The sequence below is a fragment of the Numenius arquata genome, chromosome 11, assembly GCF_964106895.1.
Source record: "Numenius arquata chromosome 11, bNumArq3.hap1.1, whole genome shotgun sequence".
In the NCBI taxonomy this organism is placed as follows: Eukaryota; Metazoa; Chordata; class Aves; order Charadriiformes; family Scolopacidae; genus Numenius; species Numenius arquata.
This window is the reverse complement of record NC_133586.1, coordinates 20382750-20406218: the sequence shown is the minus strand read 5'-3', so window position 1 is coordinate 20406218 and position 23469 is coordinate 20382750. Positions and strand designations below refer to the sequence as shown.

The 23469-nt window shown below is 36.6% G+C and overlaps 1 protein-coding gene across 1 annotated transcript in view; it reads left to right on the top strand.

Annotated features, from left to right (window-relative positions):
• Nucleotides 1-23469, top strand: part of SCAPER (S-phase cyclin A associated protein in the ER) — a 159893-nt gene that overhangs the window by 41641 nt on the left and 94783 nt on the right. Inside the window, exons 11-20 of the mRNA XM_074155466.1 lie at nt 1161-1331; nt 1809-1884; nt 2345-2462; nt 2798-2909; nt 3389-3529; nt 6379-6534; nt 7889-8031; nt 11925-12006; nt 13362-13514; nt 14401-14508. Of these exons, the coding sequence (XP_074011567.1) occupies nt 1161-1331; nt 1809-1884; nt 2345-2462; nt 2798-2909; nt 3389-3529; nt 6379-6534; nt 7889-8031; nt 11925-12006; nt 13362-13514; nt 14401-14508 (1260 nt within the window). The remainder of the gene's footprint in view (nt 1-1160; nt 1332-1808; nt 1885-2344; nt 2463-2797; nt 2910-3388; nt 3530-6378; nt 6535-7888; nt 8032-11924; nt 12007-13361; nt 13515-14400; nt 14509-23469) is intronic.

Genomic DNA, 23469 nt, shown 5'->3' with positions numbered 1-23469 from the left:
GACTCTGCTTTAGAAACAAATGTAGACCTCTGCTTTTTAAGACGAGCTGAACTTCTCTCTTGAATCTTTCTATACATTTAGCAATTTGGAGGAATATCATTCTTAAGCCACAAATGTGAAGTCAGAATTCTGTTTTTATGTGGCTTCCCCAAAAGAATGTCCTTTCTTGTGTGTAGAATTCTGCAGGTTTCAAGGTGTGTCTGCTTTACTGGGTTCTCTGAGTGGAGAACTGCAGTAATGCTACATAAAATCCAGGTTATACTTTCAGGTTATGTTTTGTTTTGTTTTTTTCAGAAACTAGATTAAAATTCTGACTTGCAGAAGTTTTCCTGTAAATTGCTTTCCGTTTAACATCTTTTACAAAGTGGACTGCTGCTAGGTAATTTCCAGGTCAAGTATCTGTTTTTAGAGCCGATTTCTAGCATCTCATCCACTAACGCTGTTTCCGATTTCAGTGATTAACAGTTCAGGATGCTGACAGTTCGGTGGGATCTGTGTCTCCTGTGAGCATTTTACTACTCCTGACTACATTTTTTTTTGAGCACCGATTTGCATATTGTGGCACTTTGCTTGGTAGCTGGAGTGGAAATGAACCGGTTAATACTGGACATTAGAGAAGACATCAGTCAGCATTCTCAGGCTTACCTTCTTGACTAACGATCTTGCCATTCATGTTAAAAAACAATTGTAGCCTGAGGTTCCATTGTATTAACTACAGTAAAGTTTCCAGATACAGTTAATTTTCATCTTTAAATAATACTTTGGAGCATGATTCCTTTTCTGGAGGTAACAGCAGGGCATGCTGTTAAAGTTTCAGAGTATGCGTTACTTAGTCCCTAAGAGCTAGGTATTTAAGAGAATAATTAGAGAAGAACGGTCTTTGTTGCTTTTAATGACGGTGTTTGTGTAATACATTTTGGAATGATGAGAGAATTAATTGCATAAGTGTTTCATATACCTATTAAAGGAGTGAATAGTTGCTAACGGTTTTAGTGGGGTTTATTATTTCAGTTACCTACACAAAATCTAGCAGTAAAGGAACTACAGGTAATAAGAAGTTGAACAAAATATCATATAATTCACATTAAGTACATGGAAAGCACTTTTTTGTGCCTGCTGCTGATTTTGTTTTTTTTTTTCTGGTTTCATGTTTCCTACAGTCCATGGCAGAAGTACTTGCTAAGAAAGAAGAGTTAGCAGATCGCCTGGAAAAGGCAAATGAAGAAGCCATTGCTAGTGCTATTGCAGAGGAAGAGCAATTAACTAGAGAGATTGAAGCAGAGGAAAACAATGACATTAATATCGAGACTGACAATGACAGCGATTTCTCTGTGAGTGTTCCATTTAAAGTACCCAACTTCAAGCTGTCTTTGATGTCAGTGGAGTATGAATATAGAATTTGTTAGTGTTCATTTTTGCATGACTGTAACCTGTTTTACATGCAAGTAAGGTAAATAGTGTCACATAATAGTTATGCCATACTGTCTAAGGTATATTTACTCTTACTAACCTCAGCAGCACAGTGACGTGATTGGTACAAAGTTGCAGTTGTTGTCCTGCTGCCTGTTTCTGTGTGCCAAATTGGGAGAGCTGGGACTTGTTATATTCATTGCTACCACACAGGAGGTACTCTGGCTGAAACAGAAGTCTCCATCTCTGCTGTCAGAAACAGCTGAAACAGCATCTGTCTTTGGCTCATTCAGTTTGGGCACGTTGCTGAATGTCACTGGGTTGGCGCTGCTTAATGTGTGTGTACACCTCTGCGTTAAGGTTTATGTTTTTACTGTTTGGCTCATATTACATTTCAGGCTGGTATGGGCAACGGAAGCTTATCTTTCTGCGGTTTGTCTATGGACTGGAATGATCTGCTGGCAGATTATGAAGGTAAATTTTCATATATTACTGTGCTTATGTTGAAATGGCAGTGCAATTTAGAAAAATGCCCATTTTTCTCATGGTAGTTAAGGTTTCAGAAGGTCCCCCTAACATCTACGTGTTATTTCAAGTGATGTTATTTTTTTATGTTATTTCCTTAGGAAAGATGGACTTGTGTGTTCAAACTATCTCTATGTGTCTTTGTTCTTCGGCTCTCTTCCATCTCTCTACTAGAATTTGAAAATTTGTTATCCAGTTATGTCTTAACATGTGGATAGAAGCATAATAAAATTGTTAAGCATTGAAAATGCGCAAGGATTAGAGATGCTTTAGTCTGTGTTTGTACCTTCCTTAGGCTAAGGAGAGCCCATTTGAGAGAGAACTTCAAGAGGAACTAAGCCTTATTGATTGCACTTCTCCCAGAAAAATGTGTTTAAATTATTTAAGTCTTTGTTTTCTTCATGTACAGCTCGTGAATCATGGCGCCAGAGTAATTCCTGGGGAGACAGAGTGGAGGAAGAGCCTGCACGTCCACCTGGGCATGGAATACACATGCACGAGAAACTGTCGTCACCATCACGCAAAAGGTTTGAGAGCTATTACCTGTCTTGATTAGCCAGTGAAAACAAGCAACCAAACTCATGGCTGCATGAAACTGTTCATAAATTACTTTCTTTAAGTCTATGGGTGGAGACTGTTACAGAAATCAGTGTATTATTTTCATAATGAGCTAGGCTCATGCTACATCGTCCTGCAAATGAAGATTTGAAGACTGGAAGAACAGCGTTTACGTTTAGGGGAAATAATTGCCCTCCCGTGGCCTGTTTGTTTTCTCTTACTAAAAACGACATAGAAGTGTTTGCGACACTGTCAGTTAATGTTGTCTCACTTGCTTTTGCTCTGCTTTGTTTTTTATTAAAAGAACAATAGCAGAATCTAAAAAGAAACATGAAGAGAAACAAATGAAAGCTCAACAGCTGAGAGAAAAGTTACGAGAAGAAAAGACACTGAAGCTTCAAAAATTAATGGAGAGGGTAAGTTTCTGTAATACAAAGGAGCTGGTGTGCCGCCTTTCAGCAAAGCTTTTTTTCGCCCACGTAGTCTAGAAATGTTAGAGATTAAAACTAACAGTGGAACAAAGTTTTCCTCTGTGTCTGAGTTCACATAGTTTTCACAGATAACTCGTGCATCACAGATACTAAAAGCGTTATTGCAAATTATGAACTCCTGTGAGAGTTCATACTCTACTGCCTCAGGTTCAGGGAAGGAGTGATAGAAGTGGAAATGTGTTGCATGTATCCAGCATAAATGCGAACCTCACCAAAGTGAAGCACTTCAGCACTACACTGAAGCAAATCAGTGTACTTTGGGTTAAACTTAATGCAGGCTTTGTGTACGGCATCAAAATGTTGTATTACTCTAAATAAAGCTTCCAATATCAGAAGATTCTGAGGAAAATTCAGGCACTGTTTTCAGTTACCATATCAGTAATGAATGTACTCATTATATTTAGGAGAAAGATGTACGGAAATGGAAAGAAGAATTATTAGACCAAAGACGCAGGATGATGGAGGAAAAACTACTCCATGCAGAATTTAAACGTGAAGTGCAGTTACAAGCAATTGTGAAAAAAGCACAAGAGGAAGAAGCTAAGGTAAGTTATCTTTTTTTAAAAGGGAACGATTTAACAGTTTTGCATTAATATGTTTTGTCCCTCAGAGTACTCATGAGTAGGTTTGAAGGATGGTGCAAGTTAGATATGAACACGTGAACTAGAAAGCGGGTAAATGCTGATCTCTAAAATGGACAATTTTTCTCTAATATGAATTTAAAATTAATTAGCTGTTATTAGACATCATAGTGGGTTGGACTGGAAGAAAGGGTTGGTTAAAATAAAGAACTCATAATCATCTTGCGGCTTTTGTTCCTCACAGAGGGTATGGCAGCACTTTCGGTGACAGCTAGTCCTCCTGGAATGAGCAGAGGATCTGATTATCAGTTCTCTCTTTCCAGCACATAGAATTGAGAAGTGGGGAGAGCTCATTGCTCTTCTGCTTTCTTACACACCCCTTCTATATCCAGCATTCTGTGTCATTTAACAATAGTTCTGTTCCTGTGTTTTGTAACACTAATATTGTTAAACAGCTGGAAATAAATAGAAACCTACAGTTAGCACATGGCAATTATTCTAAAATAAGTATTTTGTTTAGCGCTCCTTTGACTTTAATATGTAATTTCATAAGACCAGCACTAGATGAATGCTTTTTGGTTTACCTTGGTCATGTTACTTCGATAAACATTGTTGTGGTTTAACCCCAGCCAGCAACTAAGTACTGCACAGCCCCTCACTCACTCTACACCCCTGTCCCGGGGGCATGGAGGAGCACATCGGAAGTGTAGAAGGGAGAAGACTTAGGGGTTGAGATAAAAACAGTTTAATAATTGAAAAAATTAAAATGTAATAATAATAATTTTTAAAAGTGATGAAAAAGAAAATAACAGAGAAATAACACCCAAGAAAGACAAGCGATGCAAATGGAAACAATTGCCTACCACCAACCGACCGATGCACAGCCAGTCCCCAAGCAGCAGCTCTCCCACCAGCCTCCCCCCTAGTTTTAGTGCTGAGCACGATGTTGTATGGCATGGGATGTCCCCAGTTGGGGTCAGCTGTCCCATCTCTGTCCCCTCCCAACTCCTTGTGCACCCCCAGCTCACTCGCTGGTGAGGGGTGTGAGGAGCAGAAAAGGCCTTGTCGCTGTGTAAGCCCTGCTCAGCAATAACCGAAACATCCCTGTGTTATCAATACTGTTTCCAGCACAAATCCAAAACACAGTCCCATACTAGCTACTGTGAAGAAAATTAACTCTACCCCAGCCAAAACAAACACATCATAAATGAAATATTTCATTTTATTTTAAAGGCTGTTTTTCCCATGTAAAGATACATGCATCTACTTAAAATGAAAATGGTACGTTATATAATGAGCATGTATCCCAGCTGTGATTGATGCAGCTGTTCATCCATATTATTTAAGATAAGCACAACAAAACTGATTTCGCTTTTTAACTTAGTTGCTGTTTCTGTCTCTTGGATTAAAATGATTTCTACATTACCTAATTCAGTCTAACGTACCTTCATTATTATTTCATGACACCAGTGTGACTTCTATAATCATATTAACTAAATCACACTTGCCTAAACTCCCCAGCTAAGCAGATGTTTCAAGTACTCTGTGTGTTTAAACGTGTAAGATCTGCTGCCTCTTGAGGTTCTTGTGTTCTGGAAATAAAGGTTAATTAGGCCAGAAGGCTTTAAAGAAACAGCAGATGAGTAGTATGTATGGCTGAAGACCATGGTAACTGTTGCTGCCCAGTTGGTTATCTAAATTCCCAGTGCTTACTTGTTTACTGAACTGTGAAATCCATTCTGTAAATGGATTCTAGTCAGTAAACAAAGCTACAGATATTATCCTACTACCCTTGACATGATCTGTTGTTGTCTCTCCATGTGTCTTCTCTTTACTGATTTCTTCTGTGGAGTCAGACAGAGCATGAACTTTGAGTACAGCCAAAGATTTTCTGTTTCAGTCATAGGTTTGAGTATGGTTTATAGTTGATGTATTTCTATGATTTTCCTCAATAACTTTGGTTCTAAAATTTTTACTTTATTAACTCAAAGTTTGGTTAAATTAGAGTTTGATTTTTCCCATTCATACAGGTTTCTAAAGCATTTGCATTTAAAAGCCTACAGATGATAAGAATTTTATTCAACAACTTTGTAGTGAGGACAAAATATTGATTATCTTCATGAACCTAAGTAGTGGAAAAGCATATTCTTTGGTATTTTTTGTATACATATTAAAGTATTTTGAAGTTAGCCTTTTCACACTATTTTTTTTTTATTCTTGTCTCTCACACTGTCCTGTGGTTGAAAAAAATAATATATATGTTTGTGAAATAGGCTATATTGATAAGAAATATTAAGGCAATGAGCTTGGTTGTCTTTTTTCTTATTCATAGTCTTTATAGTTTCACTTTTTTATTCAGGAAGTACCCATCTATTTAAAGTTAGATTAAAAGACCTGTTGGATTTTACTAGCGGTTACGTATTCTACTGATTTATACATTTGGGTCTTAGCAGTCCATATTTGGTGAATGAGAGAATAGACTAATGAAGTCTCGTTGCTGAGAAGACTGGGAAGATTTTCCTGGTATTTACCCAAAGTTTCTTGTTTTTCTGATACAGTTCAGTTTCTCCTTTTTTATATTATGTATTCCATGGGCTATCCTCTTTAAAACAAAACAAAAACAACAAGCAAAACAACCAAGCCAAAAAAAAAAAAAAAATCAATAAAAAAACAGAGACTTATTCTCAAACTTGGTAGTTTTCCAACCCATTCTGGAGAATGTCTCGCCAGTTTAATTACCAAATGGATGGTATTCCCTAAGAATGAAACTTCAACTCCTCAGATCTCTTCTTACACTTTCCGGTTATTTGCAGGTGAATGAAATTGCATTTATAAATACCTTAGAAGCTCAGAACAAACGTCATGATGTGTTGAATAAACTTAAAGAGTATGAACAACGCTTAAATGAGTTACAAGAGGAGCGTCAACGAAGACAAGAAGAAAAACAAGCACGTGATGAAGCAGTTCAGGTATAATATATCTGTAGTTGCAGGGGGACAATGAAATATGTATTTGTTTTTCATTTTGGTTATGCAGTCATTGTTGCTTTCTATCTTATCTCCTTTGTTCAACTTCAGAAAAGTGTAATATGTTTCCCCTTTATAATGTTTCAGCAGTGAGAGGGAGAAAGGTAAGTCTTAACGTCTCTATAGCAGAGGTATTATAGATGCTGAGTAGCTAATTCATGCCTCTCTTAAGCTTTGTTTAAAAAATATTTATTACTCCATTTTAAGAAAATCCTTATGTTTTTGTAACAATTAAAACTTTGAGAGAAGAAACAGGAACACTTATTTTGTAGTTTTTCGTTTCTTGAATGAAGTGTAAGTTTAATGTTTTCTGTTCTTAATATATCTAAATTTTTGTAAAGCCAATATTTAAGAATGCAGGGCCTTCATCTAACAATGTAAAAATGTTCATTATTCCAGCAAGTTTTGGTTTGTGTTAATGAAATCTCATACCGTTTCCTGAAAGAAAGGTAATTTATTTGCTGGTATAGTGACGTGCATTTACAGTGCTGGAATTTGTGGCAAGGAGTATATTTTAAAAATATATTTAAATTTCTATTTGTCATTTATTCTGTCAAACAAAACAGACTAATTTTTCAGTAATATAGGGGTTTGAAGAACACATTAAAAATCCAGTTCTCCCCAGACTTTCAGCTAAACAAAATGATCACATTTCTTCTTAGTAAAACTCTGGAACTTAATGACTACTTATAAATGTCGTACTTAAATAAAAGGTTTCAAACATGCTTGATTTCTACATTTGTTGCTGGTAGAAGTATAGTCATTGTGTCAGAAAGGTTTATAATACCATATTTAGTTTCTTAATTAGAAAAAAAGTAAAAACTGAGTAGTGAGAAAGAAATCATATATTCAATGATAGTGCAAAAATTAATTGCCAAATCTGTTTTGTTTTATAAACGTTCTGATAGTTCAGAATCTTAATTTAAATATTAATATTCCATGGGAGCATATGTTATTTCTACATTACCTGTATCCTGTAGAATGTTTGAAATGTTTTCAAGTACTCTCATTAATGAACTCATTCGATAAGCTTCTAGAGTGGATAGACTTTTTCAGCATGAGCAAAATATATGGCAAATTAATGTGTAGCTTAGTTCATATAACGGTGCTTCCAATGTATGGTCAAGCTTCTGAATATACTCATGTTTGCATACTATTACTTTATCTAATAAAAATGCAATTCTTACTCCATCCAAGACAAAATTCTGTAAGCAGATGTTAAAATACAGTTTCTGTTAATTGCTTTTAGTTTTTTTTTTCCTATAAGAAAAGTTAGAATTTACTTTTCTATGACTAGGAGCGCAAGAGAGCCCTAGAGGCAGAACGACAAGCCCGAGTTGAGGAGCTGCTGATGAAGAGGAAAGAACAAGAAGCGCGGATTGAACAGCAGAGGCAAGAGAAAGAAAAAGCACGAGAAGATGCAGCACGGGAGAGAGCCAGGTAACGTTGCAATAATATTGTTGGTTCCCTGCCCTTCACCGTTATCCTTTCCAGCAAACTGCAGCTTCTCTATAACAACAGTACCTTTTTAGCTCTTCAGGCTTAGTATTTTAAAAAGTAACATTAATAAATATTCTTGATGAATGGTTTGAAAGAAGAAATCAGGTAAGTAATCATAAATTTTGTAATAGATTTTTGTATTCCTTAGGTACGTGCAGAATATAGCATGCAAGGCTGTATTTTAGTATATTCATCTTAGTTTTATTGCTAACAAGACCTTTTAATAATTTGACTTTTTAATATTTTAGCTTAGTTTTCAAGGGAAGCAAGATTAATGTCCCTGTGTTCCCCATTTCCTCCACTCTCCAGTAACTTTTGGACTTACTGGCATCAATTTGAGTTCACCTTTTTGTAGACACCAGAGATTACGTTTGTGAAGCACAAAGCTGGGAAATCAGGCTTCATTAATTCTACTGCCTACGAACTACTTGGTTTATGGTTTTGCCCATAATCAGAAGTTCATAAAGGGGTTTTCATATGGGTTCTTCTCTCTCTTTCTTTTGAGCCAAACATGAGGTGCAGAGAGGATGAATGTTGGGTGGCATTGCGGTGTGTCAGAAAGGTTTACTTTCAGGTCTGATTCAGGAAAACTGCTTTCTGCTTGTTGTTTAATTTGCCAGATTCTATTTGTATTCACCTCCTATTGTTCCCTACAGTTCTGCTGCCACAAGCATTCCATAAAACCTAAATAGAAGTTACATTTTTCCTATGACAAGAAGTATTCACTAATGGTTCTTGAAACATTTTTATTGTCACAGCTTGTTTTCTTCAAAGTTGTCATGAAGAGGTTTGTTTTTTTTCTCTGAGTAAAATATTCAGAAATACATTGATCACCTTCTTTCATCTTCCAATTCTAGCTTGACATCATAAAGAGATTCAACTTTCAATGGATGTTTAATGAATTGTGGATAGGATCTATGGCCTTGCCCAGGGCTTTGTGGATCTTCCCTTAATATATTGAGCCAAAGTCACAGTGAGACAGAGTGAGTTGGAAGGGATCCTTCAGTATCTTATTCACAGACACTTGAGGAAGATTAGCACTAACAGGGAAAATTTTTGTTACGCTGTTTTGGGAAGATGACGTTGCATGTGTGAGGCTTCTACATCTTTCTGAAATTTGAGGAAACCATCACAGTGAGCAAATGTGAGATAATTGTCTTGTTGACATCTTTGCCTTCTTAGGTCTTCTGCAGTTAGAACTTGTCTAAAGGCTCAAGGCATGTAATTCTTTGCTCTTTTTGCTTAATCAGTTTTAATTGTGCCACTTTGTTGAAGAACAGCAGTTTCCATTTGCCTTCTCTTAGTACTGTGTTTCAGCAATATTTGCTATGTTTGCTACTATAGCACTCGGTTTTCAAATGCTTTGTACTTGATATTGCAGGACCGTGCTTGCATTTGTTTTTCTTTGCCAGATGCTGATTATACAAGAGAGATTTTTTTCCTCTTTTTTTCTTTTTTTGGTAATTTTGGGAAAGAGTAGGAAAGAATGTATGTGTGGTGCCCTACAAGAGGCTGATTCCGTTATGTCAGAATGGCCTCGGAGTCATTCCATCTCCTCAGCAACAGTTCTGAGGTTTCTCTAACACAGTAGGATTAGGGGAGGATTCAAAAGTGTCCTGTTTAGAGTTCAGGGAGAGATGAGCTTGACAGGAGGCTGGCTCTACTGTCCCTTCTGGCTTGGACTTCAGCAGGTTTTGGTGGAACCTCGGGGTATCATTTGGTGTTTTGTTTTGTTGTTTGTTTTTTTTCCCTGCTGCTAGGATTTGACTCTTATCCTGAAGATTTAATACTTGCTGGAATGAGTAATTTTTGGAATATCTGCCTAATGTTTCTTCAGTATAAGCTTTACCATGTGCATCTGGTGATGATTAAAGCATCTGTATGAAAGGAATAGTGTACTTAAAACTGACTTTAAAAGCCCCTCTGCCCTTACGGTACATTAACTTGATTCCAGTAAGGTTTTAGATGTAATTTCAGAGTATTTTATATTCCTGAGAGTTGAAATCCATAATATGGAAAACTTTGTTCTTGTCAATAGAAATCATAAAACTGTATAACGTAACCTAATTATGTAAAAAGCACGCTTTTCAGAAGGGCTTATACTGGAATAATGTTGATGCTCTATAAGTTGAAGCTTTAGAATTTTGTTTCAAATATTATTAATCCAAAGTATGCATTGATTTTAATTTGTAGGATTAAACAAATAGGTAAAAACACATACTCAAAGAAGTAGGTAAAATAAGCTTTGGGTTTGGGTCATGTGTTAGTTGTGATTTGTTTCAGCTCGTGGTATGAGACAGAAACTCTTGAAAACAAAACCAAAGACTGTAGTTCGGTCTTTCTTTATATACCTCAGGGGAGATGGCACATAAACTACCCAGTGCTTCTCATCCATCATCTCTTCCTCACCCCCCTCCACGCCCATGGCAATGGGAAGAGTTCACTTATACTTTCTGAAAGAGCAATTGTGTGTAGTGTTTGTCGTTGATTTACTTCCTTCCCCAACTTCTTTCCTATCTGCTTTTATATTTTCTGTGTCTTTTTGTTTTAAAATGTTACTTTATCTGAGCCTCCTACTTTTACTGAAATGTCTTTGTTTTTTCTGTGAGTTTTCTGTATAAAAAAACCCGAACAAACACAAATCCACACAAACCAGAAACCACAACTGTTTGGATAATATTCTTTATGTTACCCTTTCTGGTTTTGTCGCTCAAAGTACTTTAATTTTAGAATGCCTTTAAAAGGATGGCTGATGGCTGTGAATGACTTCTTCATTGCTCAGTTTTACTCAAACCTTCCTTTACTTCATTTGGCCCTTCACAGCTGCCAGACTCTCAGGAGAAGTGTTTCTTTCCCACCCCAATCCTTTCTGTACCAACAGCCTGAGTAGCTGACTTTCTGCCTCTTTAGGGTTTGATAGCTCCCTTGGCTGCCTGATCACTAGTAAGTTGTTCTTGATGAAACTGTTATCCGCAGGTTTCTGCTTAATAGTTATAGTAACAGATAGAGTTATATGTCTTCTTTTCTCAGACAGAAAAAAATAATCTTAATCTCTTCAGTAGGGTGATGCTTAGGGCATTGCCAGGCTCTTACTGACATTCGTATGTCAGCTGTGCTTTGGCACTTTGCTGGGGAGGGGAAGGAGAGTGGCTAAAAGTGGACAACTGAAGTCTGTGGTGTGATTCACTTTTTGGAAGGGGAGTGTAGGACAGACACGTCCAGTGAGCAAAACGGGTCCTGACTGCAGATATATACAGAAGGTGACAGTAAGATAAATACCTAATCTTTTGCTGTCCTTTAGTATATTTAACATTTAGAATTGCAATATTCTAGAGTGTTGATTTATCACTCATGACTGTATCATTTGATGTTGGTCAAAGTTCTGTATAAAAGTTTATATATTCAAAGTTCCACTAATCTTCTTTTTTATGAAACGCACCACCCTCATTGCTGTATGTTTTTCCTTACATTTGCCATGGTACTCCTCCCTTTGGTTCACTGACCGTGGCCATTGGCTTAAGGATGCTCGTGGTGGCAGGGTATCACATTCATTGCTATTTCGTAGCACTGTGTTGACTGTCATCGCTCTGATTTGGACTGAGGTGTGATCCAGGTTCTGCTGTAGGGGTTCAAGTGTCTGCCTTCATTCAGTTGTCAAAATTAAAGCATCTATATTCTGTTAACTAAGTTGCTTTTTGTTGTCTGTCTTTTCTACTGAGCCAACTTTCAGCTTTGTTTTTGGAGTCCTTGTTCTCCATTTCAACCATGAATTAGTCATTATGCACGCTCTACATGGTTACGAGTTCTTCCTATATTTATTATCTTTCGGTTAGAGATCGAGAAGAAAGGTTGGCAGCTCTTACTGCAGCTCAGCAAGAAGCCATGGAGGAGCTACAGAAGAAGATTCAACTGAAGGTATAAAAGGATACTTTAGTTGAAAAACGCATCAATGATACAGAATTTCTGCAAAAATATTTTCTGTATGTGTGTTTTATTTGCTGAAGATGTTACAGTGTACTGAACTATGCAACTTTACAAGATACTTTTATTTAGACTTTTGCATTAGGAGGAGGCCCCTGCTATATAACATACACTGCATAGTTTGGAAAGACAGGACTGAGCCCTATGGAATTCATTAATTTCAAAGCTTTGAACATGAAAACAAGTAAACTTGTACTTTCTAAGAGAAGTCAAAGTAATTTTTAATTAAATTGTGAGGAAAGTCAATACATAAAAACTCTCACACTGTGTTTTGTGAAGGCAGTTCACCAGTCACACAGGGTGCTATCTAAAGCTATTGAAATTGATGCTGTCAAGTGCAGCATTTGATTTCCTTTTGTGTCATGAATGGCTCCAGTTATTTCATAAAATAGGCATAAGGATCAAGCCCCTTGTAGTTCACCTGTTCAGCTGAATTGACTGTCCAGTGGAGAACCAAGGTATTAGAAGTTTTGAAGAGATATCCACTATTTTTCAAGAGATGTAAAGACTTCTAAAACGATAAATTATATTTTTAAGGTTCTGAGTTAGAACTATGTATTAAAGTTTCAATTAATGATAAATCATGTAAATTTTTTTTCTCGCGTGGTTTATTTCTATGTACGAATAATTTTTTGTTTCAGTGTTATTCTTTGCTCTTTTCACAATCGGAAGCACCACAGCTACATTTACATGTCCTGTAAAGGGCAGTTTTGTTATTAAATACAGGTTCACACCCCAGCCTCTGATTTTAAATAGCAGTTGAGAGTTTGTTGCATTCTGCTGAGACTTAGGTATGAAAATCCTCTGAAAGAATCCAGATACTGGGTTTGTCTGCTACTGCAGCTAAATAACAAGTAATTTATTTTACTTTAATTTGTAGATTATGATTTCATATGTGTCAGTGAGAACAGCGCTACGTAAGTTACATGTTTGTAGAATTGGAAGTTGAACTTACATTCTGTACTAGAATGTTTCATTAAGAACAAAACTAGAACTGAGATGTTAAATGTTACAAGATTTACAGAAGGATTTGCAGCAGATCATTAATTGATAATCACCTATAAAACAAAAATAGTGCTGATTGATTTTTTAAATCATAATGAAATGTTAAAATGTCTGGGATGTGTGGTAACTTTTAATGTCTTTCAGAAATAAAAAATAGTTTCAGTGTAGCAGAAGTTCATCCTAACTGTACAGTATTTGGTAATTCCCAATATTTCTTTGCACAGTTTAATTCCATTCGCTGTAATTCAATGTGTTTTGTCTTTGTTTGATTATTTTCCATTCAGCATGATGAAAGTATTAGAAGGCACATGGAACAAATTGAACAAAGAAAAGAGAAAGCAGCGGAGTTAAGCAGTGGAAGACATGCTAATACAGATTATGCACCAAAACTTACACCATACGAACGAAAAAAACAGTGCTCATTGTGCAATGTCATGGTAAGTTGGAGAAAGGAAATACTGCTAGAATTGCAAGGCCAACTTGAGCCTTGAAGCTACAAATTACGCTTCATTCACAGCTGAGAGTACTGCACATCTACTGTGTGCCTCCTGCTTTTGTAACGTGCAGATTTTTGGAGTCTTTTTTGGAATTTTTGGATTCTTCTGTCTATAAATGAGATTGAAATTCACTGAAGATTACTAGACACAGAGGAACCATGTCAAGCTCAAGAAGTTCTTGAACTGAGTTTGTTTGGAGGCTTAAAAGTGTTGAAGGGCAGAATCAGTGCTTGCTTTGTCTGTTCTTTTACTTTGTTGGAAGCCAGGTACTTTGCAGACTCCAGTCTCACCAGGGTGTCTCTTCTTGTGTCCCAGGAATGAGGGAGAACGTGAAGCCCATATGGTCACTAAGTAGGAAGCAGGGAGATCTGTTCTTGTTGATAATTGGTTTTACCGATTTGCAAAGACTATACGTTATTGAATAAAGCCTTATATTCTACTAAGCATTGTTTCTCTTTAATTGCTGAATTAAACAAGATTGCACGGGACCACTTCAGGCAGTGCTGGAAGAGAAACTCAGGTTCAGCAGACTAGAGTCTTGTATATTCACTAATCATGCATTTCAGAATGAAAGCCCAATATATGAAGTTAGATTGAAGTAAAAATGAGATGAGAAGCCAAGATTTTTTAAAAATCTCTTAATGATTTGCTACCCAGCAGGATAATGTCTAATTTAGTCTTAAATCCTGCATAAAAGATGTTCATGTAAATTAAGTTGAGGAATAAAGTACTGTACTTGAAATTCTGAACATGGTCCTGACAAACTGTATTTATAGATTATGGAATTACTGAGGAAAAAATTACTATTAAGTTATTGTCATTACAGATTTCATCAGAAGTTTACCTTTTTAGCCACATTAAAGGGAAAAAGCACCAACAAGCTGTGAGAGAAAACAGTAGTATACAGGGACGAGAGCTTTCAGATGAAGAAGTGGTAAGTTTTGTAATTTTTTTTCTATATTACTTCTATTTTTAAATGCCATCCAGCTGACTATCCTAAGAAAGTAAAAAATTCTTGTAAAGGAACGGAACAAGAAAGTTTGAGTTAGCATGGGAATAGTAGTGCCTTTTTGAATATAGACTACCAATGAAAAGGAATGAAAGAAACAGCGGATTCAAATACTTCAAGCAATTGCCATTTGAAATAGATCGTGTATAAAACGTGACTAATTTCTTTTCTATTAATCCAAAGGTGTTTTTCATCTCACTATATTAATCTTTTCATCATAAAAACCTGATGTGTTGTAGGTGTCTGCATTTTGCTTTACTATTTTTTTGTTCCTTCCTGTTGCTTGAAGTGCCTTAGTTCTTTCTTAGGTTACCAGGTCTGCTCTCTTGTGCATCACGGTCAATAATACTGAAAATTGTAGTGCTGAATTACTTTAAAATATAAGATTGGAAACACTTTGCACGGATTAGTGTTGCTAGAAAGAACAATAATTGGCACTTAGAGGGATTTTTAGGAAGCATTGAGGACATTTTATACTGAATCAAGAAACAATGCTGTTTTGAAGAACAGACTTCTGAATGGTTGTCTGATGTAATTTCTTGTTGCTGCTGCCTGAATTGAACTACAGTATTCAGTGAAGGCCTTTCCTGTGAGGCAAATTATAATGGTCAGACTTTGAGTTCTGTCTTATCCAAAAAAGTTTGCGAATGCCTGTGTGTTATTCCTGTCAGATGTTAGGAAGAAATCCTGTACAAGCCAATTCTCCAGAGCTGATTCAGATTTAAATTCATTGTGTTCAAAAATCTGTTTCCAGCCAAGCTAATTCCAATGATACTGCTCAGTACTTCTAATTTTTGGCCGTGTCCTTCTTTCCTTTGCAGACCTTGTTACTATTTTTATTTGTTGAAATCCTGTCTTTGTTTTCAGCTTTTTACGTCCAGTAGTAACATTTTTTCTTTTCCTGTTTCAAAAACTGTGGAGAGTTAAGTCTCTGAGGTACTGAAATCCACAGAGGTGGTTATCATGGGAAAAACAGAAAACTGGAGAGATACAGTAGTCTGGAGGAATAAATTTTTGCCGAGTTGCAGTTTGCCTACCCCTTTCTAACTGTAATGAAAGTACATTAACTGTCTTTTCAGTTTCTTTTTTCCTCCTTTACAGTGGTTAGTGGGATTTCTGTGGTTTGGGATTTGGTTTTAGGTGCCAGGTTTACCTAACTGGATATATGGGAGGAGGCTTCATACTGCATCCATTTTTCTTAGAAATATAAGCTGTGAGATTTCCCAGAATCTTTCATGTTGGTACACGCACCAAAGTGTGGGCAATCTGCAATATTGAAATTTTCCTGTATCTATGTAGCCTTTGCTTGTATCTGTCTAGCCACTGATAATTGAACTATGGTTCTGCTGGGCAGCTGGCTCAGATGAATATGGAGGAAACAAGTAAACTAGATTTTTGTTTGACTGGGTGTTATACGCTATTCGCAACATCTAATTTGATAGTTTAACAATTCTGGCTTCCAGAAAAAGTGATCATGTTTTAACAGCTGCGTTTGTGCCCAGTTGGTGAAAAAAGAAGTTCCACTAGAGGGCACAGATAACTTGATTTTTGTGGTGTTCAACATCATATGCTTAATCCAGTGTTTTTCAGCAAAACATTTCAATGTGAACTTAAGATCAAGGTTGAATGTATGGGCGTTCTTGAACGTGTACTCAGTGCAGGAGCAAAAGCAGAGAACAGTTTTAACTGAATGAACAGCTTCATGATTACAATAGCAGATTTAAATATCCTTAAGCAAGGCGCTGCATAGTATTTGGCATACTGGAAACATATGGATACTTCCACTGTTAGATATTAATATATTATTTAAAGCTATATTTTAATTAGTCCGAGTATACAGTTCTGAACTGTACTATTGTAATCTGAAATTCCCTTGGCCTGAGGCCCTCTCTGGTTTGCTTTCTGCAAAGAGCAGTAATAAGATATCCATACTAGAGATACCGTCACTGTAAAGTAGAAAAGTAGAAAATAAATTTTATTTATCAGAGCAATCTGCTTTGTGTACCTCTTTATTCAGCACGTATAGCTAATGCCAAACTTTGCCTCCTCCACGACTCTAGTTAAGTTTTGAAATACTTAAGAAAAGATTTCTGAAGTATTGTGTAGAAGTAAAACTGTATTCCAGGGAAACGTTATAATATTCACAGTTACTTATTCATCACTGTTTTCAATTTCTTAGTCAGTGAAGGTATCTGTAGTGAGAACACAGTTGTATTACTTAAAGTTATTACTTGTCATCTGTGATGTCTTTAGATTATGTACATCTTGTCTGTGACCCTTCTTCTTTGACATAAAAGATTTTATTTATATCACCTTTGACCTAATAAAATTTCACCTTTAACCTTATGCACTTGACACCTCAGATAACTTACTCTTGATCTTTGACTCATTTTGTGTTAAGCCTGTTAAGTAAAATAGGTAGTGCCTAGAGAGAAGGCTTTTTCAAAATTGTAATCTGACCATAGAAGTTCTTTATTATTACTTGAGAAATCACAGAAGGACTTGAAATATGTTTATTTTGACCATATTAGTACCACAGAAGGTAAAATTTAAGTGTCTTCTCAGGACTTTTAAAACTGATCTAAATGAATGTTTGTATAATATGTCTTCCTACAGTAAGGATTTGTGTGGGTTGATTTGACTGTTAACAGAAAGTTGAAAGCTGTATCAAATGACACTAATTCCCCTGGGCCAGGTGGATGCTGGTAGCTGATCTTGCCAGGTCTAAAAAGAAACATTTATATTCTAGATTTTTCCGCTTTACTATAGCATCTCTAGGTTCTGTAATTTTACAAATATTTTCGGAGATAAAAGTAGACTTTGTGTTGGAGCAGTTTTCCATTTCCATTGTGCAAGAGCTGATAGCTAGAATTAAATCTTTAACCAGTAAGATGAATTCACTTGTAAGTGTGATAATTTGGTGAAACTCACAAAGAAAATAGTTTTGTTTTGAATGAAGATACTAAAAATGAAAAAATATGAAGTTACTTGTAAGATTGTATGACAGCTTCATTTCATCTCTGCTTTTTGGGTTTTCTTCCTTTGGGTATTTATTAGTCTCCAGCTGAAAATGATGTAGGTTTCTCCTAGAGCAAAAATCTCATGATTTTGAAACAGTGGTGATCACATTAAAACAAATTAAGGTATATTCACATTTTTTACTCCCTTTTTAACTTTTCTTTTGTCCAGTCTGTTACAAATACATTCATTCATGTAGATGGCAAAAACAGTTTCAGCAAGGTAGGCTTCAGGCTAAAAATTGTCTTTCCTCCATTATATTTCTGAAACTTGCTATGCCGTCACTGTCCCACACCATTTCACCATTATCGTCAGTGCAGTAACTGGGGTCTGTCTACAGTTTCTCTCTGCTCAAATGCATCTCTTCTCCCATCAACCTTGCAGGTTCACTCTCTTTTTACATTGCTCTTTTCTCTGCTATTGATTTCCTGTCCCCTGCCTTAATATTCATATTCGGTTCAGCCAACGATGTAAACAATGTGTGCAATTTGGTTTCATTGGCTTCACTGGAATCAATTAGGATGGTTGAAGTTATGACTAATTGTTTTGCTGAATCAGAGCCTGTGTGACACAAAGGGCTTTTGACACAAAGGCCACCACTGAAAAGGTGCCTGCTGAAAGCCATGGGACAGCACATGGAGATTTCATTAGCCTGAGGAGCCTCTGCAGGGACCTTGTAGACATTGGTCCCACCTGTAGCTCCTAGATTATTTATTCATTTTTATGCCCCTCTGGCTTTCCCTGTTTCCTTTGCCTTTCTTGTCTATTCTGGTTTGCTTTGAGAAATACACATGACATCAGTAATCCTTACAGCTTGCTTCCTCTGAACCATTGTCCTAGCTCCTGTCTGTATCTCCTGTCATTGAAGTACTATGGTTCAGAGGCACTTTTAGAGCATAAATCATGTAATTCCGTGCAGTCTATCAATGTTCCTATAAGTGAAAAGTACTCCTAAAACCCAAATGAAATAGATAACTTGGCAGGGGTTTGGATAGTTTATATAATATGCACACTAGAATTTTATGTATTCCAAAGTGGGGTGGAGGAATATTAATGAAGCTTTGTTTGCATATGTGAAAAATGTGCTTTTTTTATTAGGGAGGAAAACTATTGTCATGATATAAATGAAACAAAGAACTTTTTAGAGGCATATTTAGATGAAATGAAAATATAATCCCATATGGAGCAAAGAGATTGTTGTCTGAAGATTGACAGCGTTAAAATGTGAGGATTTACAGAAAGACATGGTTGGTTGAGCCCACCCACATTCCTTTGAAAAAAACCAACCCCGGATCCTCAGTGCCTAAAGCGTACTCTGTCGTGCGGGTTGTCAGGTTGGCCGGGGTTGCAGAGCAAGCCTTTTCTGGCATAGTTCCGCTTGGGTTTGCAGCGGGGGCTGATTTACAGGGTGTGTGACTGTGCTGGCAAGTTCCCCTGGTACCGCCACTCGCTCGGGCAGGACGGCGCTTCTGCCAGGATGTGGTGAGGGGCTGCCGGAGAAGCCCAGCAGGGCCAGCACAAGCCCTGTGCCAGCCATGGAAGGTTTATAACTAGCACAACACACAAGCAAAGCTGATGTTCGTATGAGTTTGAGTTTCTAAAAGCTTTTTGGGGCGAGGGATTGTTTTTCTTTAAGAAACCGAGCTGTTTTCTCAAAGTTGTGTGCTGCTTCCATTATTTCTTACAGAGGAAATTACTGAGGGAAGAAGATGTGGGAATGTTTTCATGTCTGACCTTTCCTCTTGTTCTTCTGTATGTACAGGGAGCTTTCTTCTGTAGACATGTGGTGATGCCTGGAGTTGGCTAATTTTTTTTTAATTCACTATGTTTTCATTAAATTAAATTATATATAATGTATATAACTATTGTTTTATTGCTTCTGCCTTAGCACTATAGGGAAAAATGCTTTTTGTTTTTCTTTCTGAATCAGAGTGTTTTCAAGTTCTTTTATTTAAATGAAGAATACTGTCCTATGAAGTCCTTTTGCAACTAGCTAAAAGACATGATTAGGCAAAATGGAAAATAACACTAAAGGAGCGGTTTTTTCATTTCATCTACTAGAGGACTTTGAGGTATTTATACCTGTGGATATGTCATCTTTTAAAAAACATTATTCAAGATCAATAGTTCTCTTTCTTCTCAAACACTCAAGCATGTTACATGTCTACTTGTGTTGCCAAGTGTGTTTTTAGCCACCTTTATTCTGATTTTCACTCTAAGTAATGAAAGTCCTTAGCATTCCGTTTTAAGTTCTTCTGTTTGATTATTCAAGGCTCTGGACTAAGGCTTTTACATGGGTCTGATTTTTTTTCAGCTACAAACTCTGTGTGTCTGCAGCCTTGGTCTTATTCTGGTGTATATTTGCACTCCAGTCTCTTTCAAACATCTGGTACCATTTGAATGATCCGCTGTGACCATTTGAGTACAAGGAGATGGTCTTGACTCAGCTGTGGTGGTATATAATACTTAACTTCTGGGTGATACATTGATGCATATGGTTTGGTCATATATTGAAAAATATTCTTGTTTCTTTTATCCACAGAGTTACAGAATATAGACTTTATTGTAAATTCTTTTTTTTTTTCTTGGCATCTGATTATTTTTTCCAACAGTAGCCCATTTTTCTTCTCTATTGCTCAGTGGAAGCAATCTCTAAATCACTTACAAACAAGAACTCCTGGTCCCAATAAAGCCTCAGGTTCCAGTTGAGTTCTCTTTACTTGGATTTTAAAATTTTTTTTCCTGAGGAAGGAAGGATCTTTTTCAAGAGGTTGTGTGTTCCTATAGGAATGGAGTTAAGCCAAGCATCTGAGGACCATTTTTGTTTATGAATGTTTCATATCTGTTGGATACCTGCGGTCCTTTCAGCACAGGAACTCTGGGCTTGTAATTCTGCTGTGAATGCACTTGTCCTAGAAGAAGCTGTCATAAATGATCATGTAATTATAAAGTTTAATCCATGATGCAGTTTGCAGAAGGTCTCTCAGTACTCCATACATCAGTTGTAATTTTTTTGTACTTTATGCAGCAATAGCTTCTTACCTTTAATATATTATAAAGTGTTGTTTTTCTTGGCAAAACTGTACATGATTAATTGTTTATTGGCTGTGTCCTTAATTGTGATAGATCATTGCCAACATCTGCACCCTTCCTCCTTTGGGCTTGGATATCTTAAATATTCACAGCCAGTAAGAAAAACTACTGCTGGCAGGGCCAAGTGCACTCTCATTTCCCCCTTTCTCTTGCTTGCCCTTGCAGCCAGATGATAATGTCAGTGCCTTCCAGCTTTCTGCCCTAATCTCCGGAGTGATGCTTTCGATATCCAGCACGCAGAATTCTCATTCTGGTGAAAGAAACAGCTTTGCTTTGCCTTCTATTCCCACATTTTGGAGTGACAAGTGGGAAAGGGAATGGTATTAAAAATCCCAAGAAACATCCAAACCTCCTATTCAGAATATTATTTGCTATTCATCTTAGCGCAGGCTGTCATATCGCTGAATTTATGGGCAAGCGAGGTGACTAAAAGTGCAGTTGGTAATAGCAGTAAAAATAGTACCTAGTTTGGACATGCTAAAAAGCAGTATTAGTCCCTCATTTAAAAAATTTAATCTTAATTAAATTCAAGAAGTGAAGGAAAAACTACTTTTGCAATGAAAGGTCAATCTTCAGTTTTGAACGAATGATAAAAGGTTTTTAATGCTCTACACTCATCTTCGAAAGTAAGTTCTAGCACAGAAATGTGAATAACTAAAATTTTGATTTTGAGAAAATAATATTTGAATATCCTTTATTTTTATGACCCATTTTTTCATGTATTAAGGCTAGTAATAAGTCTTACTAATGGTAACCTTCCTTATTTTGAATACTTTCCATATTTTGGAGCGGGTCATCACTTGTGGTATTAAACCAGTATTTGTTCACAAACATTTGATCTCTTTGTCGTTAGTACTAACGCCCATTTGTGTTTCAAGCTGTCACTGGTTATAATGTTGAAAATCGGATTTTGCATTTGATATAACTCGGTCTGCTTCAGCATCTGTTTTCCATATTAAATATTGTCCTAGGCTATGAGGAAAAAAATAAAATACTGAGGAGTTTTGTTGAAACATGTAATAAAGTCATGAACAAATATTCCTGTGGTAACATGATTTAGAATTGAACCTTAAAAACCTCTTTAAAATTTGGCAAATACCTCCCTTAAGTGATTATATACAAGTAAGAACCGTTATTCCTGACATTGGTGATAAATATTGAAAACATTTTTTTAAATTATTTTCTGCAGTTACAGGATATTGTTTATTTTGAAGCAGGTAATATTAATCCAAAAGATAAATGTAGGCTTCAGAATAGTTACCTATTGATTTGCTAGAATATATTCCTTATGTACCTTACCTTTATACAAAATACTCAGTTTGCTATTAATTTTTTTTAGTAAAATGGTAAATGAATGACAGCAGTTATTATGCGATATAAGCTACTACAAATATTTCTTTGTAATTATCTTCATGTTTATTTTAATGCTGATACGAGAGGGCAAGTGAAAACAAGTGTTTGGAAGTTCTGAAGATGGAATTTAGATAAATAGCTAGAGTCAGATATTTTTCAAGTTGCCTTGGTCTGCAGAATTGGGTTAGAAAGCTAATAAGAATGCCTTTTTTTTTTTTTTTCCAAACTTGAGGATTCAAGGTTGGAAAGAGTACAAAAATAATAAGAATAACCTGTCTCATGGTATTCTGGCACTTCTCTTCAGTTCTGGCCAGAATCCAGAAATATAGAAGGGAATGAAAATCAAAAATAATAGAGAAAAAAAAAAAACCTATAAAGTTCTCCAATTCCAAGAAGGTCCTTTTGGCTCATTTTTTTGTGTGAAAGTCCAATAGCCAGAAGGGTTTTCCACTTGTATGAATTGGTTAGTTTATACATAATGGCAAGATAGTTAATTAAGTACCGAATCCCACGCTGTATAAAACAGTCTGTAGGTTGGAAAGGTCAGGCCTTTACTTTATTGTTGCCTGACAGTGAGGTTTCACTGCAGTGCTGCTTTGTGCTAGCACAGGACCCTCCAGAGCTTATGGAAAGCGGCAGAAAATACTTGATATAGTAGGTGATGATCCTGGCCACTCCTGCCAGCGACTGGCTGGCTTCAGACCAGAGGACTTCCAGCGCCTTCCTTCCCTGGCTGCTGCCGCTGCGTGTTGGGAGGAATATTGTGCTTCGTGAGAGCCAGCGAGGAGCGACGTGCGCAGAGGAGAACAGAGGGTCTTAAGTTATGACTGCCCTACAGCAACAAATGCCAGGCTGTGATTTTCTTCTCAGCTTGAGCGAATGCAGATGCTTCACTGCAATATTGTCCTACCTGTGCAGTCTTGCCCCAGGCAGAATTCATAAGGAGGCAGTGCTTACTTAAAAAGAAAGGAAAGGGAAATAAGTATTTGTGTTAGGCTCACTCTTAATTTTAGAATGAGGAGATTTTGTTAGGAAGAATTCTGTTTGGCGCACTTTAGATCACAATTTAATAAGTGTTGCTCTAAATATTTGCTGAGTAGTGAAATGAATAGTAGCTTATATGTAATACAGAGGGCCAAAAGTGTCATAGTCAAAGAGATTGGGTAGGAGAATAATTTTGCAGTTGTCTTCTGGTTTGGTAAATACTGACATATCCAAGATTTCATCTGTCAAAGTCAGATACATGGGTGTTGTTGCAGTAATCAGGACATCAGATGGGGAGAGCTAGTCAAGAGTATTGGTCTTGTGAATGGCTATTGTATGAAGAGGGTTTCAATTAGGAAATTTATTCTCCAGCTGTTGTATTTTATATAGATTACCAAGGTTCAGAATCCAGTTTATGGTACAGTTTTCCTCATCCAA